General features: G+C 34.0%; 3 protein-coding genes across 3 annotated transcripts in view; 2 read left to right on the plus strand and 1 right to left on the minus strand.

Moving 5' to 3' along the window:
- LOC107220566 (V-type proton ATPase subunit E) lies at nucleotides 1-2,562 on the plus strand. The gene is made up of 5 exons (XM_015659223.2): nucleotides 1-195; nucleotides 574-749; nucleotides 1,407-1,575; nucleotides 1,695-1,878; nucleotides 2,267-2,562. The coding sequence occupies exons 1-5, from the start codon at nucleotides 163-165 to the stop codon at nucleotides 2,383-2,385; spliced, it is 681 nt and encodes a 226-aa protein (XP_015514709.1). The 5' UTR covers nucleotides 1-162; the 3' UTR covers nucleotides 2,386-2,562.
- LOC107220568 (mitochondrial glutamate carrier 1) lies at nucleotides 2,446-15,474 on the minus strand. Its single transcript, XM_015659224.2, has 9 exons — nucleotides 15,188-15,474; nucleotides 12,273-12,338; nucleotides 10,459-10,485; nucleotides 8,143-8,277; nucleotides 7,869-8,018; nucleotides 7,403-7,539; nucleotides 7,104-7,289; nucleotides 6,791-6,941; nucleotides 2,446-6,663 (listed from the first exon to the last, which is right to left on the minus strand). Exons 2-9 carry the CDS (start codon nucleotides 12,311-12,313, stop codon nucleotides 6,525-6,527), a joined length of 966 nt encoding a protein of 321 aa, XP_015514710.2. The 5' UTR covers nucleotides 12,314-12,338; nucleotides 15,188-15,474; the 3' UTR covers nucleotides 2,446-6,524.
- LOC107220552 (gamma-tubulin complex component 6) overlaps nucleotides 12,790-17,024 on the plus strand; it is a 12,613-nt gene continuing 8,378 nt past the window's right edge. Inside the window, exons 1-4 of the mRNA XM_015659200.2 lie at nucleotides 12,790-12,900; nucleotides 16,028-16,064; nucleotides 16,516-16,686; nucleotides 16,801-17,021. Coding sequence (XP_015514686.2) covers nucleotides 12,790-12,900; nucleotides 16,028-16,064; nucleotides 16,516-16,686; nucleotides 16,801-17,021 — 540 coding nt within the window. The remainder of the gene's footprint in view (nucleotides 12,901-16,027; nucleotides 16,065-16,515; nucleotides 16,687-16,800; nucleotides 17,022-17,024) is intronic.

Raw genomic sequence — 17,024 nt, forward strand, 5'->3', positions numbered from 1 at the left:
CATATGATCGTCCCACTGTCGGTTGAACGGTCAGCACTGGTGTTCACTTGTACTTTGTAGGCGTTGACTTCTTCCATACACTTTGTACTCGTGTTTTTAGTCTTTACAAAGCTGTTAGCTGGTCCTTCTCATACCCTTTAGCGTCAAATAAATCAAGTCACCATGGCTCTGAGCAATGCGGACGTTCAGAAACAGGTGAGTCTTAAAAAAATCATTTCATCTTCGTAGTTAAAATACGCGATTTCTATTCTTGGTTCGAGAAGAGCTCCGCCTCTTCTCGCGACAGATTTTTCGCCTCGCTTACTCTAAGGTTCACCATAAAGATCTCGGAATCGCCACGACTACACTGTCTTTTCCAAAAAAATACCCAGATGCATGTTACCGAAACATAAGTCGATTTTTAATCCCATACCGATCGATGGTGATCAAGTATCAATTTCTTCCTCGCAGCAGACGACTCGACCAGATCAATATATCACATCATATATTCACATATATCTAGATATTGGCGTGCATAATCCTAATTTTAGAATTTTGTGGGCATGAATTGACTGGATTACGATTATATTTCAGATCAAGCATATGATGGCCTTCATAGAGCAGGAGGCCAACGAAAAAGCTGAAGAAATTGACGCTAAGGCGGAGGAAGAATTCAATATCGAAAAGGGTCGTCTGGTCCAGCAACAACGACTTAAAATTATGGAATTTTTTGAAAAGAAGGAGAAGCAGGTCGAGCTTCAGAAAAAAATGTACGCTGAGAAAACATTATTTTCTTTAACATCCAACCTCAATCTTAACATTCCATTTATGCCAGAGGTGTCACATGTCCAACTAGTGCCACACCCACCTTTTTACCAGTCACATTTGAAACCGGGTTGAACTTGTAATTTTCATATCTTATTGATCATTGATAACTTTTAATAATATTTCCAGCATTCATATTTTAAATATTCACTCAACTTTTATTGCCCTGTAATTTAACAAATAGATAACGTTACATAATTGATAACTGAGCAGTTAGGTTAGGTATCTTTTATTTGTTTTGACTTGATTATGTCAACCACAATTGCATTTATGTTTTAACAAAAATATAGCAGCCAAACAAATTACATTCTGCCCTACAGCACTTCTGGGTTTATCCAATTTTTCAAACATGGTTTCTGTAGATTTTATATCCTTGAATACCCGTTAAAAATACAAAAATTTCAGAGGTCATAAGAAACGGTATTTCATGAAGTAATCTCTCTCATAAGCCAGACATTATGAAAACTCTTTAAAAGTTATTTCTGATGGTTTATCAGTACAACTTACAAGTTTATGAAGATACTTTTTTCACACATATTCAATCCTAGGAGAAAATAAAGTTGTATTGATGTAAAGTGAGCATGAATAACTATTATTCACAGCCAATCTTCTAATATGCTCAATCAAGCTCGTCTGAAGGTCCTGAAGGTGCGTGAAGATCATGTTCGCAATGTGCTTGATGAAGCTAGGAAAAGATTAGGTGAAGTGACTCGTGATTCATCTCGCTACGGACAAGTTCTCAAATCGTTGGTCATCCAGAGTCTATATCAGGTAACCGCTTCTATCTTATTATATTCCCATTATTTCTTCACGCTTTATTAGAATTAAACAATAATATATAAAACCGTTGAATGCTCATATGCTTACATCTACATTTTTCATATTTACAGTTAATGGAAGCGAACATCTTGGTTCGAGTTCGCCAAGCTGATGTTGGCCTCACAGAATCGATCATTGATTCCATTCAAGATACGTACAAAGATGTATCTGGCAAAGATACTATCATTAAGGTAGACAAGGATAACTTCTTACCTGCTGACAGCTGTGGAGGAGTTGAGTTGATCGCTGGTAGAGGTATGTAAATGATCTATCGGAGTTCAGGCACCAAAAAAACATTTCAATAACTTGCAGAATCTTTCTTCAGTTAACAATTTTGTCGGCGTTTAATGATATTCTATTTATAAGAATAACTTTGAACCCTAGACAAGCACTGTCAAAGAGTAATTTCTTTTCCTATACTAGTAAACACAGTCACAGTTTTGCTGTTTTATACATAGAATAATAAATAAAAATTGATAATTTTAATTTACCCTGGGGTGAAAATCAATACTGTTCTAATTAGCCATGCTAGTTTCGTGTAAAGGCTAAGTAGATAATTAGACAAATTTATAAAATTGTGCATCTTTTTTTTTTAAATAAGAAAATGAGTACTGTCTAATGATCGATTTGCATATTATTTCAGGACGTATAAAGATCAGTAACACCTTGGAATCGAGGCTAGAGCTTATTGCTCAGCAATTAGTGCCAGAGGTTCGTTCGGCTCTATTTGGGCGCAATCCCAATCGCAAATTTACCGACTAGGTGCCCATCACTCAGCCCACATCTGTGTCTCTACAAAACATTCCCTTTTTCGCAACTAACAACTATTAAAATGTACAGTATAATATGTGGAATCCGTATATGACAATACTTCCGCTTGAATCAAGAATGTATCACATTGAAAAAAAATACAAGTTCAGTAGTTTAGTAAACAAACAATATAACGTGCAGCATAATATTATGAATGACCTTTACCCACCCAAACAGTTACATACTGTATCATTGAATCATATTAATTGTTGACTTTCACTTACACGTGGTGGGTATAAATTTATTCTTTCTTTGTCAAGAAATATTCAAAACCGGTGAGTAAATTACAAAGTGTCGAATATGAACGCGTGTATTCGTACTATGAAATAATTACAAAAAAAGATTTTTTTAACGAAGCATTTAAAATTGTGGTCAACGAGAATTACTAAAATCAATCGAGAAGCAAATATTCATGCTACATATTACTATACTTACTGTACTGTTGATTAGGCGCAAGATAATTAATAATTGACGATTATTCCCAAAATTTATTAATTTAATTGAGAGTGCAATAAATTCATTGTTACCGGAATGTTTATCTGAAACAATGCTATGTGGTAGCTTTACTTTGGTTGTTGCAACACCTTACCTTATCATTATTCTAAACGTATTCGAGAGTAGAGAGCAGTATTATTGATGATGCACGACGTTGCGCATATTAGGCGATATTTGAACAGGCTCTTATGTTGGCCTCACTTTAGCAATAAAAAATTTTTGAGCAATAAATTAATTATTATAAATTGTAAATCATGAAAAACATTCAAATCGCTACAAATTAAATTCTCTATCGGTATGGTATCGGGTTTGTTGAATTTTTATGTCCTAGCACCTTTGCTCCAAGCAAATTATGTAATTAGATATCGTATTTTATCATTACTGTTATATATTATGTATATATACACATATACACACAGGTATGCGGAGGCATACACATGTTCAGAATATATATAGATCGTTAGTGTTTACTGTAAATATGTATGTAATTCGGTGTATTATAAACAGCTAAAGCAATTACCTAAATATATAAATATATATAGATCAAGTATAACTGTACTGTCATTTTGGTATTAACTGTGCACTAATACTGCTTATGTTTGAACAAACCAATGTTACAGAATTATCATAATATTTGAGACTCAATTCTCTAGGTATCTTACACACAATAGATGCCCGTGTAAATCAATTATTACAGTTGGAAAGGCTTGGCAAATTGTTGTCAATAAATTTCATTTCTACACAAAAACAATAGTAATGATACCTACTATGGGAAAACCACTATGTGAACAGAAGGAAAGTGAGTAAATTGTATTCAGTAAACATTCATTAAATTTTTCTTCTTATTGTAATTCCATATACCGTTTTAAATCAGTAACATCGAAGACGAGGGATTATTTTCTAATTTGGAATCACAAGTAAATAACGTCTCATCACCGAAGTAATTGAGAAAGTGCCACATGTGATACAGTATTTTTTTTTTGTTTTTTTAATCATAAATTGAATATATATAATTATTATTCATAAATACATCAACTATACATAATGATGCCTTGAATTTTGAAATTGAATTTCTCAGAGCTCAGCATGGTGGTACCTGCTTCGTAGAACCAAAAATATTTTTAAAAATTTGTTTCTACACTGTATAGATATGCGAGCAGAATGTTATCATGAAGTACGTATTCAGATCTATATTCAAATTTAATTCGTTGTGTAGTGATTGACTGTGTTTCACTGCACTAGACTAATTTGTCTTAATGCATAATTATAATTTTGACAAATGTATATACTACGATTCATGGGCAGTGATGTAATAAGTTCAACTTTACAGCCGATGTTCAATTAAGGGAGTATAGGACTCTCAAGACTTGAATCTTCAACAATTTTCATGATGTCAATATGTTGTGATTCAGGACTTCAAAGAACAACACTTCGATTTAGATACAATCTAAGATTTGAAATCATTATACATCCAGCAGTCACCATTGTGCATTAATACGCTATCCGATAGAACCTAAAGCGATATCTGGAATCACTTGACAATCATAAATTCTGATCTACATGCTGGAGAAAAACTACTACAAACCGCAGCTACATTGCACCACTGGAATTGGTCTAAATTTATGTAGTCTTTTTTCCCTGATACGTAGCAACATTGTTTCAGAAAAAAGTTCCCATCAACTTCATACTTCGACTTTTTAATTATATTTTCTTCGTTTAAGGAGCGGTTTTTATTCTTCAAGTAACTTTACCGCTCTTCTAGAGCATAAACTGTATTAAACTAGGCATACAGAATATTTATAAAATACAGTTTGCACTCAGCAAGTTCAACGATTATAAAACTGCCACCTGAGATATACAATTGCATTTAACTTATAATTAGAACTGCGTATTACAGTAATAGAACACATGGCCATTGGCAAGATCTAATGTGACTGTAGGTAACTAATAATTGAGACTAAATTTTTGATTTCACATTTTCAAAGACCCACCAATAATATTTAAACACAAAAGAAAAGCCTTATTAGTTATTCTACAACTATAATGTCTCCTGTATGTACCTTGAAGAGATAGAATAGAAAACTGACACCAGAGACAAAGTACTGAAACTGAGCAGTTCAGGATTTCTAAATTATCTCAACCATGCGATCACAGCATAAACTATTTTAGTAAACCAATTTCGGAATGTAACTATTTTTAAAAATAAATGGTTGTATTTTTAAATCAGAGGTTTTATCGGCTTAACCTGTTAAGAAAAGTAGAAATACAGGAAACAAAGTGCATTAATTGTCGTAGTATATTGACTAAAAAGATAAATTTATAGAAATGATAATGAAAGACCAGATAAGAATAACGAATTTCCCTCGTACTTGTTAAGAGCCATTGGCTTGTCTAATGTTGTGAAAGTTAATATCGCTGGTACTGCCGATCCGTTCTTTGCACATGAATTATTATCATCCTGCTTATATTATGCTATCATGAAGTCAATGTTTTTGGAAAGTCGTTGTTTGTTTCAATAACAATGCTGTACAAGGTCCGTTCTAAAATATTTTTGATACATTATTTGAGATCAGTACACACATACGTATCTTCAAGTATTTAATCATGCTATTTTGTTTCTATTTTTCTTATTCTTACTTCAAGTTCCAGTCAACCATAACAATTCACTGAAATGACTAACAATAAAATTTTCATACATATTAGCATTATTGAGCCTGCAAATCTAAGTACAAACAGAATAGTAAAGCCCGTCGTAGTTTTCTCGTTAATACTTACGAACAACTACGGCATCGAAACCTACATAGTAGATAATGTCACAGAGAGAAAATTATACAATATGTGCCTAACTAAATACCTATTTCAAATTTATATAATTTGTAAATAAAAATAATTAACGAATAGAAGAAAAAAATAAATATATCGAAATCCTTCTAAATAACAAACTATTTTTCTATAACAAGCAAATACTGAGTCTTGGCATTATCGAACATACCATTACAGTGAGATTGTGCATGTTCAACCATGCCATAAAGGGACCGCCAACTTTTTATTGTCCTTCAAATATGAAAAGCTCCTAAAACATAACGGAGAATTCAATACAAGAAAAAACATAGATCTGTATCTGCTGATGCGTTAAATTTACAAAGTATAAATTGTAAGCAAAAATATATAACCATATAATATACACTAATTCAATATGCATTATATAAGAGCAATGCAATTTGGAAACTATCTAATTGTAAATGCTAAAATGAAAAAATGGTACTAGTTATAAATAACTTGATCGTAATCAATGACAGACCTATTTTCAATTCAAATTTTTAGAAAAATAATTTACTTCAGAATAGCACAAAAGACCAAAAGGGTATATTTTTCACACTGACTTTGATAAATAATATTTCATTGTGGATAGGTAGATATACTCGAAGCTTTTCACGAAGTTTTACGAGTTGAGTGCTTCATCTTAAATCCATTGCATTATCAATGGCCATTTGTGCTATATCATTACTATACAAATACTTCTAGTCCTAAAATATGTAAGGACTTATTGTCGGCGTAACAACATGTATGTGAACAAATCACAGATAATTAACATTTTACTTCAAGCCCATCAGATATTCGGCTACACCAAGGTAGTACACAGTTTGTGCAATACCAAATAGCGGTGCTATTACTATCATCCTGCAAGCACCTCCTTTAAAAAATGCTGTTGGACCTTCCTGCATCAATGTTTTTCTATAAATACAATACAGCTATTAGTGTCAGCAATGATTCATCATCGTCATTCGGATCACCCAACATTTGGCTTCATCAATTTATAAAGGTACAAAACTGAAATAAATATCATTCGAAACGAACTCACTTTATACAGTCCAAAACACCATTGTACGTTGGATCGCCAGGTGCTTTCTTAATGGCTTGTAGTCGTGTCTTTACAACGTCAAATGGATTTACCGAAAGTGCAGCAACTGAACCTGCCACGCAACCCGAAAGGAATGAGCACCAGAATACAGCTGAAAAGATAAATCAGTATTACACAGAGAACGGTATTGGGCATAGTTAGACTGAATTACAAATACAATTCCACACAAGAATGCATCAATTTTACTCAAATTTTATTATATTATTCTTGCTTTCAAATCTTGTATACTGAAAAATCATGTAATGTTACTTACAAGAGCCATCTTCGCGTTTAGGTCCTAGATTATTCAAACGAGCGAAAAGAGGAAAATATATTACAGAAAAGGTAACATCTCTCAGGGCCGTTGCCCCTGTGCCTTGGTATAGACCAAGAATACCCCTCTGCTTAAACAGGTCTTTACTCAACGACCATGCCGATATTTTTGGTGCTTCCTGTCCACCTTTAATGCAAAGAAAAAATTCCCAGATCTATAAAGCAATGATACTTTCAAATTATCATTACAGATGACGCAAAAAAATATGTAAACTTGCAAAACGCGATTTTTATACTCACTAGCCTTAGCCGCAGCAGCAACTCTGCCTGCGTCTTGCATTTGAATTTTCAGTAATTCCATGGGGGTTGTAACTATTATTTGACAAGCTCCAGCACCTCCTCCAGCCAGCATTTCTCGCTCCAACGGTAAAGGCAACCTATAATAATGTTATTCTGTTACGTTTTATTTAATTTTTCAAAAATGGATGCTCTTTTTGCTCTTTTATAGTTACTATAAAAATAGAACACTAATTTATAAACTTGGATTATAAGTATGATTTTTAAAAGATGTCTAAGCAAGAATTGATATATGACGTAGTTCATACAGTATAATATTGTGTTTCGAGATGTATCAAATCTTCTGATACCTAAAGTGCTACAAGTACACAAGTCGGATTGAATTGAATTCAATTTTGAAGATTCGCAATGTCTGTCACTTGCATTAACAATGAGTAAACAGTGCCTGTGATTAAAATTAACTTCATACCCAGGGCCGGGAGACAGTTGATGCCTAAATACATCGTTTACTGTCAATTTAATAGCTTTCTCTGGTGTGATCAAGAGAATGTTGACTCCCGATCCTTTGTACATACCAAAATAACCTTCAGCTCTGTATGTTTTCTTGAAGCAGTCAAACCTGCAAACGAAGAGAGCAATTTATTTGGTGTTAAAATAAGAATCATGGCGAAAATAAAGGCATCAGAACTTGCAGGCCAGTGACAGGCCATTACACATAGAATAATATGCAGTAAATTTCTTACATCGATTTGTACATTTTCTCGCCATTGGGTCCAGCCACTTGATTCTGTAATCGTGTCTTGACCAAATCCAGTGGAAACACCACGGACACACCGATAATACCTGCGATACCGCCATTTACAATTTTTGGTACCAACCTGTAAGGATATTAAAATTTGTATCAGAAATCACTGTTCTACATTAATATTTCAACTCAATAAAAATTGTAACGCGGATGCACAATTCACATAAGTATGGGTTGACTGTAAATCAAATCGAAAAGCCAGTGTAAATAGTTATAAAATATCTATTTTAAAAATTGAAAATTCATGTCAGTATGAAGCAAGAATAATTCTATTACTATATGTACCCGAAATTACATTTATATATATTTAATCTAATTATTAAATACTTATCAATGATCAATACAAGAATGACGTTTAAACGAACTGAACAACTGTGGGCACGTGGTCAGCAAAGTTCATCGCTCTCGCATTCCTTACACATAATAATAAAGTATAAAAATAACGAAGACGATCCTACACTGCTCATAATACGATCTGATAACAATTCAAACCGTAATGAAATACGCTCCAACCCGCGATTACGTTACGTATTAATTATTTATACCCGATATTCGTGCAGTAGAGAATTTTGGCACCAGTAAAATGTGGTTCGGCCAACGTAAAATCTCCCGAGTGCAGCTGGTCTGAAAATAAACTTACATGACGTGAAAAATGTTGAAAAATCTTTTTTTATCTGAAATTCGACCAACGGATGACACAGTTTCGAAAGTTATGCATGCGAGAGAAGCGTAACATGATTAGGCCTCCTATTTTCTTATTTCATTTACAAAATCGTTTCTTTTCCAAGTTTAACATGGGGATAATTCAGATTATTTAAGTAATTTTAGTTATTTCAGATAATTCGGATCATTCATCCAATCTCGAAAAGGTATACTTGAAGAACAAATTATTTCATAAATGATATAAGAAAATAGAAAGTTTAATCATTTTAAAAAAGTTTGTGTTTCATTAAGGAAAGAAGTTACACCGTATTACGTATTTACTTTGAAAAAAAAAATTGCATGTAAGGATATTACTCTTACTACAAATAAGCCGTAAAAATCGTATTTTTCGCGATACTTTTCACCCGCTTCCAAAATAATTCATTTACTGGGAGTACTATCAAATAATGAAAAGTAAAAATAAAACCAACCGTTACAAAGTTGAACTCGTTCTTTTCTTTTTATGCAAATTGTATTATCAATTATACATGATACGCATTACGTAGTAAAAGCCAGTCCCTAACCTACCCCGAATATACACATGTATACACATATTTCAGTGACCGCCTATAAAATTGTTTACAGTGTTTCTATACATGCGTATAAGTATAAGTGTGTCATTGATAAAAATTTGATGTAACGTCATTGCAATCAAGCGTCAAATTTCATCCGTATAACTGTACTGTAATCGTATAATTCTTACTAGTTAAATATTTAACTTCACTATACAATTTATATACCTATATATATACATATATTACCTATATGTATATTATCGCAATAAATCTTGCGTCTATTATAAAACAATATATCGGCTAGTTTATATGCATTTTCGATCTTTCGTATAATAATCGTATGTAGGTACCCTCTGCAAGAGTTGCTTTCTCAGCTTTTGAAAACGATAAGAAACAGAGTTAAAAATAGCGTTGAAAAAATCAAACACGAAGTCCAGCTCACCTGATCTAGCGATACGTAGTTTCACGAGACAAATTTAACGTCGGTCGTAATGAATTTACAATTGAGTAAATTAGCTTTTATTAGAGAGTAAAGATAATAGGTAAGTTATACGTATGTGTATATGTGTATATATTTTTGTATAACGTGCTAAACGCGACCACAACACAGATTTTGATAAGAATCTCTTACAAGTGTCTTACGGCAGTCAATCAAAATCTAACTTTGATATACAAGTGAAAGGTTATACATATGATAGTCATCAATTTAGAATCACTTTTATGATGCTTTTGTATTACACGAGTAGATGAATACGATTTACAGTACTGCAGATTTTATTGAATCACATTCTTGAAATATTGCAATTGTTGAATTAGCATAATTTTTCGTCACTTCAAACATTTTCAATACAGATCGTTCTTATTCGTGCGACTTTTGACGTTTCTTCAATACTGTAATAGATGTAATCGATAAAAATACATAACTCATTGGCAAAGATCTATGAAGTACCACACAAAATGTAAAATATATAAAGACAGAAAAGAATCCTTACGCAAGTACATAATGATTAATGAAAGTATAAGTTCGGTTTACTTGCCTTACTTGATTCGCCAGTGGAACAGCCCTGAAAGAAAAATTCACCTCGTTAACAGAAGTATGATTTTATTTAAATTGATTTAAATTATTTTTATTTAAATTGATCATTGGTTGAATTTCTTATGCAATACTCATCAGTCGTAAATTTGTGGCCTCGGATGTTCCAATCTTTTTTAAAAATTCTTCTGTGGCAGGATTATAAACGCAAGGCCATAACAACCGGTGTTGGCTGATTATTTTCCATCAAAACGTCGCCACTTACATGTGATTAACCGTGTGTTTTCTCATTACAAAATACTCATGTTATACCCGCATTATGTAATTTTCGATTACAGATGGGAACAAGCAAAAACCGCGTGGTATAGATACTTGCGTAATATATCATAATTGTGAGCACAGAATGTACACAAAATGAAGGATAAATAATTTAGGATCTAAAATATGACGGTGCGGTTTGAAAAAATAGAATATTATGAGGCCCGCTTTATTATTCGGATAATAATAAATACGTGTATATAATAAGACCGATGAGCGATTATATAATATTGCAGTACCCACTTACAATATTTCGCTAACAAACCATTTTTTATTTGTCCATTTAATTTTCCCCGCGACATATGGCGCCGCTTAATATAAGTACATACGCGCTAATTCCGATTGACGCAGGACAAACAGAGGCCAAAAGTGCGATAAAACGTCATAACTACTAATTCACCGTGTATATAAGTTTGACGCGTTCATAAGGTACACGTAAATACGTAATAACAAACGTTAGCATGCTAGGGAACAAATAATCTGACGATTAAATACCAGAGGATGTAGGATTCGAGGAGAAACGCCTTAACCCTTTGAGTCATAGTGGTAAGTATTCTTACCACCTATTTTATATCCATTTCTTGTATATTTCGGGAACTTTTCAACATATTTCTTCACGGTTTTTTACTGTTTCTGATAGTATACCAATAGGTTTTCAATAGTCGAGAGTAATTATTGCGATGTAATGTAAATTATCATTGTTATAAACAAATTGATTGAACAAAACCGTGAACATTGAAGGAATAATTCATTTCCGAGAAAGTTACCGCTCAACACATGTAAATTTTTTACATAAATTATAAGTTTTTGGGATCGCTGATTACGAATTTGAAATTTGATTTTGATAATTCAGTACAGCGAATCCAATCAGCGACTCCGAAAACCCCTGCAACGAGTTTTTTAATCATATTCGATCAAATTTGAAATTATCGTCTACCACATTGGATCCGCTATCTTGCATTGTTTAAATTTCATTTCAGATTTGTAATTAGTTACCCCGAAACCACCGCATGATGTTTTGAACGGATTTGATTAAATTTAAAAAATTTTGTCCACCATATTAGATCCGCCATCTCGATTTTTTTAAATCTGATTTCAGATTCGTAATCAGCAACCCCAAAAACCGTAGAATACTCTCTTGTTATAAAAGTTGGCTGAGCACAATAATGTGTGACTTCAAACGGTTAATCTGCATGGACAGCTCGAGATATTCGCACATATCTGCCCTGTAGCTGTTATTACCTCATTAATTGTCCATTCAATCAAAAAGAAATTGAAAATTAAAGCACTTAACTCGCGTCTGAGTGAACTTATGATGTTTTTTATATACATTTATATATGATATATAATATCAGACGTTCGACAATAATTGCAGCAATTATCCGATTACCATCATCGCGGATGCACAATTGATAAAGCAAGTATTTTTACTGTCTTATCTACATACGTATATTATCGATAAACAAAATCTATAAGTATAATCTAGTATATTGTACTCACAGTAATTCTTTCGGTTTTGACGAAGGTCCCATGGAAGCCATGGATGTAACGATCTGATTGACCCGACTGCAATAAAGACAAATAATTGACTTGAGCGCAAATAAGGAAACGCTGCAAGTGTTACACGAGCTTATTGGATTACGGCGATGCTCCACTTATCACGTAATAGAATCATTCGAAACGGAGATGTTTGTTTCAAGAAAAAAACAAAAAAAACAAATAATCGAAATCAGTTTTTCACAAATCGCATCGTTATTTTTCTGAGAATGGAGTTAACGTCACGATGCATTTGTTTTAGGAAAAATCTTACTTTTGGACTGTTTGAAATTCAGTATTCCGTAAACGAGGTGAAACATACCTTATATTTGCATTTTCCAATCTCGTATACTATTAGTACATATACCGTATATGTATATATTAATTTCGTTGTTCTAAATATGAAAAATACGGAGATCTTTCAAAACATGTTTCGTTACGAACTTCAACCTGACAAATCCGAGTGTTAGGCCTACTGACAATGAGGAAATATTCGTTAAGTGAAGCAAAGGAGGATTGTAAAGGGCGATTGACGCGGAGGAGTTTGATAAGTTTGAAGATTCTTTTGGGAGTTATCGATCCAAGGTTTAAGGTTGGTGGTGGTTGACTCCACAGTTGACTCCGTGCCAAAGCGAGACCCGCCTGCTCCACTTTACCTTTTCCTGAATCGCAAATAGGCCAATTGAAGCAAATTACATAACATAGTTGGACGCTTGCTCGATGTATTCGCGTATTATAAGGTCAGCGAAACATATATCCGTTCTACAAAAATTGCGAACACCAGCTCACTTATCGAAGCGAAAAAAGTGGCTACGAAACATTATAAATATACCTATATTATGGTAATCAGTGAAAATGGACAGAAAAATAAAACACGTATGATCTACGGCAGATTTCCGGGCCCAACGTACTGTTAGTAACCTTGGCAGTGAATTAGAACGCCCAACAGAGCCTTTTCTATAATTATCTTTGTCAAGATCAGTATACCGGTAGTCTAAAGAGATAGTACGGAAGTCAGCTCATGAGCCGGTGATAAACGCGACAACAATCCGAGGCAAAAAGGAATTCCTCTCTTATGTATTCGCACTTCTGTACATTGTCCTACTGAACAACGTCCTTGGCAGGCCTGCTTTACCTATTAATAAATATACCTGTGGGTATATAACCTGTGATCGGTTTCTTGATTTCTGTCATACGTTGTACGAAGTGAGAAGCGTTTGCTGGCAAAAGATTGTTATGCTCAAATTTTTCCCTCGACTTCTTTAATAGTCACAAAAACCTTTCAATTCTAATCAATGATATAGGTGAGAGTTGACTTTCTTCATTCGTCGTAACGATACGTTATTGCTTATGTACAGATAAATTTACGTGCGAATTTACCAATTTCCAGCACGGATTATTAACCCTACAAATTCATGACTATTCGGCTTTTGTTAATCAAAAAACGGGTTCTATGCTGACAAACAGACTTTCTCATAGGTGGTTTTCTTCTTTTTTTCATGAGGAAGAGAATGGTTTGCAAGAAATCTGATTTTATTTACATTCAGTTAATGAAAAACCCATTTGAAAAATGAAAACCGCGTAGCGATAAAGCTCAACAATCGGAAAAGAATAGAAACTGAACGATTAGCAGAATTATGAATCCCATTTCTTTAAGTTTCCGAATTAAGCATGAGTTTTCCCAATGAGACACTTCGTTTTAATCTGTTTATTCGTTTCTATTCGATTTTATCTGTTCTTTCCTATCCCGTCATATTCGCGACAATGCCGCCTCCAATAGCTTGTTCGTTTCAATTATTTATTTAGAATAAGGGATGGCAATTATCAATCAGATTCAATTCTTTCTATCCGAATTAATTCTTTTCAAAGAATACGAAACATCCGTTTGGATAAAGAAATCGGAATAGATCGTATTGAAATTCTCAATCCGTTTCTATTCTTTTCCGATTGTTGGGAGGCGCTGAGCGTAGTTCAAAGTTCGCGTGGGGAGCTTTCGGACCACAGTCATGAGTTGTAGGATTGATAATGCGATTTTGGATTGGCTCATATAAATGTTTGAGTGAAAACTGTTTCTAAGATGATATATCATGTTTCATGATTTCAAGCTAACTATATTAAGACCGTCATATACGTGATTAAAATAATTGTGACCGATCATTTTCATTACCAATAATGATGAAAGCATACGTTCATCATTAGCAAAGGAGCGGGAAAAAATATTTTGTAGAGATTATATGGTTATGATATAACAATGTTAAGGATATTCGGTGCATCTATTCTATCTAATTAATCTTACACAATCGAATACTAGAAACGTTGAAATAGTTTGAAGAGAGAATATTCAGTGGTGGTAGCGACATCACGCACGCGTGTATATTATTATCTCAAATATTGAGTCACTTTGCGCCTAATTTTTGTCACTTAAATATATGTTCGCTTGTTTTCAATTTTTCGCTGCATGTGAATATGAGTAAACGTGTTTGTACATATGATAAGCCGAATCGAATTATATATGTATTTAATCGGCAGACAAGAATTAATTACAAAAGTAGAACAGTCAGATTTTGCAACTTATTTTCAGACACAAATTCGTTGATAGGTACGTTCGGTATTTTTTACAAAATTCCTTTCCAGGCTTTGAAATATCGAAGCTGTCAGATCCGCTGTTCTGTACGAGCAGGTCAATAATTACCCCCCATCATAGTACGTCACAATTGACCATCGTTGTAATCGCTATCCAAATTTTATGAATACGATTAGAAGAATCATACATGCATATTTACGTGGCTGGGTAAGCCAACGAGTCAATGCAGGTCTATAATAATTTATAATGTATAGTGCATACACATATGTACACGTTAAAAATCGTTTTTACTCACACTTGTACGTAGTACACTGGTAAATCTACAGAGTTCCAAATATCTGTTTGTGGGATTCGAAATACTCAATCCGGTGGTAAATGAGCCGTGGGGTGGCCTGCCGCACTGTATTAATTACCACAATTCCTCGTCTATTAATGACGAATTAAAATTGAAATTCGGTTCTTGAGGGCACACTGAATACACTTGACCACTCACTCGCCTCACCCGCGTGCACCGAGAAACCACGAGAAACTGTAGGAAAGTGTCGTGTCGCCGCGAACTGGCGACGGACGTTCGGAGAAAAGGAGACGGACAACTCGGTTCCAGTAGCGAGACAAATTCGGAGCGCGGCTACGCACTGCCGGTATTACAGTGAGCAAAATATCGTCGTGAAAATTTGAAAATAATAACGCTCTTCGCATCTTTTTAGCGATTGAAAACCCCTTGATTGATCAACTGTCATTCTGAATTGGACAGTTTCAAATTTCGAACGCAATTCAAATTCTTTCGATCCTGACAAACTTTGATATCGTTCCAATTTTTCTACTCATCGTCGTTTCATCGTTGAATGATTGATGATTGGAATCGGGTGCATGAAATCATTTTCCAGCTTTTGATACTTTTCAGCTATCCACTATTTTTCCGATGCTCACCTCTCTGATCAACTGACCAACAACTGACTTTTCAATCATTTCAAACTACACAATCCTTCTATAATCTACTCATACGAAGATCGTAACGCCATCAATTGGATAGCGCAGGAATTATACATCACATGTGCAGAGAGAAACCTACATGAGTATGTACATAAGTATATAACCATATATCAATAGTTACCACTGATTATATATTTAGCAGGGCCCTACCTTTTCGACGTCACCGACTATTTTAGCGCGTAAGTAGAAAAAGTTTCGTTTGAAGTCGTCGAAGCGGAAAATTAGGCAGCATAGTTCGGTGTTTTATTTATTTGTCATTCACCACCGCGGTATTTACAACTTGAGCTTTCGAAAAAATGTTGATATCCTACGTATCTTACATGACTTTAAATTCGCTTAGAGATAGGTGATAAAGATCAAAGTGTACGAGAACAGTGTACGTTATTAATTATATGCTTCGAAGAGGTTACCCGTCAAGTTGAAATTGCGAGTTTCAATCCACCAGTGTCCAATCTTAATAAATATAAAAAAATACAACATTTTTGCCGTCTTGCTTGTCACATTTTTTTTATTATTTCTACGTCGTAATTCTGGTTCCTAATTGTCAATCTTGAAAAGATGTACGACTCCAATACTAATTTATGATCGATTTGATTGAAAAAAAAATGGATTCAAACACTGGCGATGCAGGTACTTATGGTCTCCTAACTGAGCTCTGCAGAAACTTCCTCGAAAAGCAGAGCACTGCTGACAACCATCCGTACATTCCGCAAAAAGATTATTCTGCGACTCTTAAAAAATTAAGGTCCAAAGCTTATGGTGTACTGCTCAACAAGTCCATAGAGACGTACGAAGTATACGGTGAGTATGACTCACTAGTATTGATTGGAATAGAAAAAACCACTCATCTCATTAAATGTCATGCTGTTTTAAGATACTACAGTTATTACTAATGTATTAAATGTATCCCTACAGGAGGACAGAGAAGCAAAGATAGGGACCCCATTGTTGAATTATTGAAACATGCTTTTGTGTTAAAAGTTGGTAAGAAATCTTTGGCAAAAGCTACGGAGCTTGAAGTATTTGTCGATGAATTAATTGACTCTGAAGATGACATAGATCCGACTATTTATTCCACTCTGGAGTTGCTTGTCAGTTTGAAAAACTTGGAAACACAAGAGCCAGAGAAAGAATTGGTA

Source organism: Neodiprion lecontei, chromosome 4 (genome assembly GCF_021901455.1).
Source record: "Neodiprion lecontei isolate iyNeoLeco1 chromosome 4, iyNeoLeco1.1, whole genome shotgun sequence".
Taxonomy (NCBI): Eukaryota; Metazoa; Arthropoda; class Insecta; order Hymenoptera; family Diprionidae; genus Neodiprion; species Neodiprion lecontei.

Bases quoted from the DNA above. Each gene is read 5' to 3' on its own strand.
- LOC107220566 (XM_015659223.2), top strand. From the start codon at position 163: ATGGCTCTGAGCAATGCGGACGTTCAGAAACAG. The intron at 196-573 runs GTGAGTCTTAAA...ATTATATTTCAG, and splicing joins ATGCGGACGTTCAGAAACAG to ATCAAGCATATGATGGCCTT. The intron at 1,879-2,266 runs GTATGTAAATGA...ATATTATTTCAG, and splicing joins TGAGTTGATCGCTGGTAGAG to GACGTATAAAGATCAGTAAC.
- LOC107220568 (XM_015659224.2), bottom strand. From the start codon at position 12,313: ATGGCTTCCATGGGACCTTCGTCAAAACCGAAAGAATTACT. The intron at 8,278-10,458 runs GCAAGTAAACCG...ATATCCTTACAG, and splicing joins CCACTGGCGAATCAAGTAAG to GTTGGTACCAAAAATTGTAA. The intron at 7,540-7,868 runs GTATGAAGTTAA...ACATTATTATAG, and splicing joins CAACTGTCTCCCGGCCCTGG to GTTGCCTTTACCGTTGGAGC.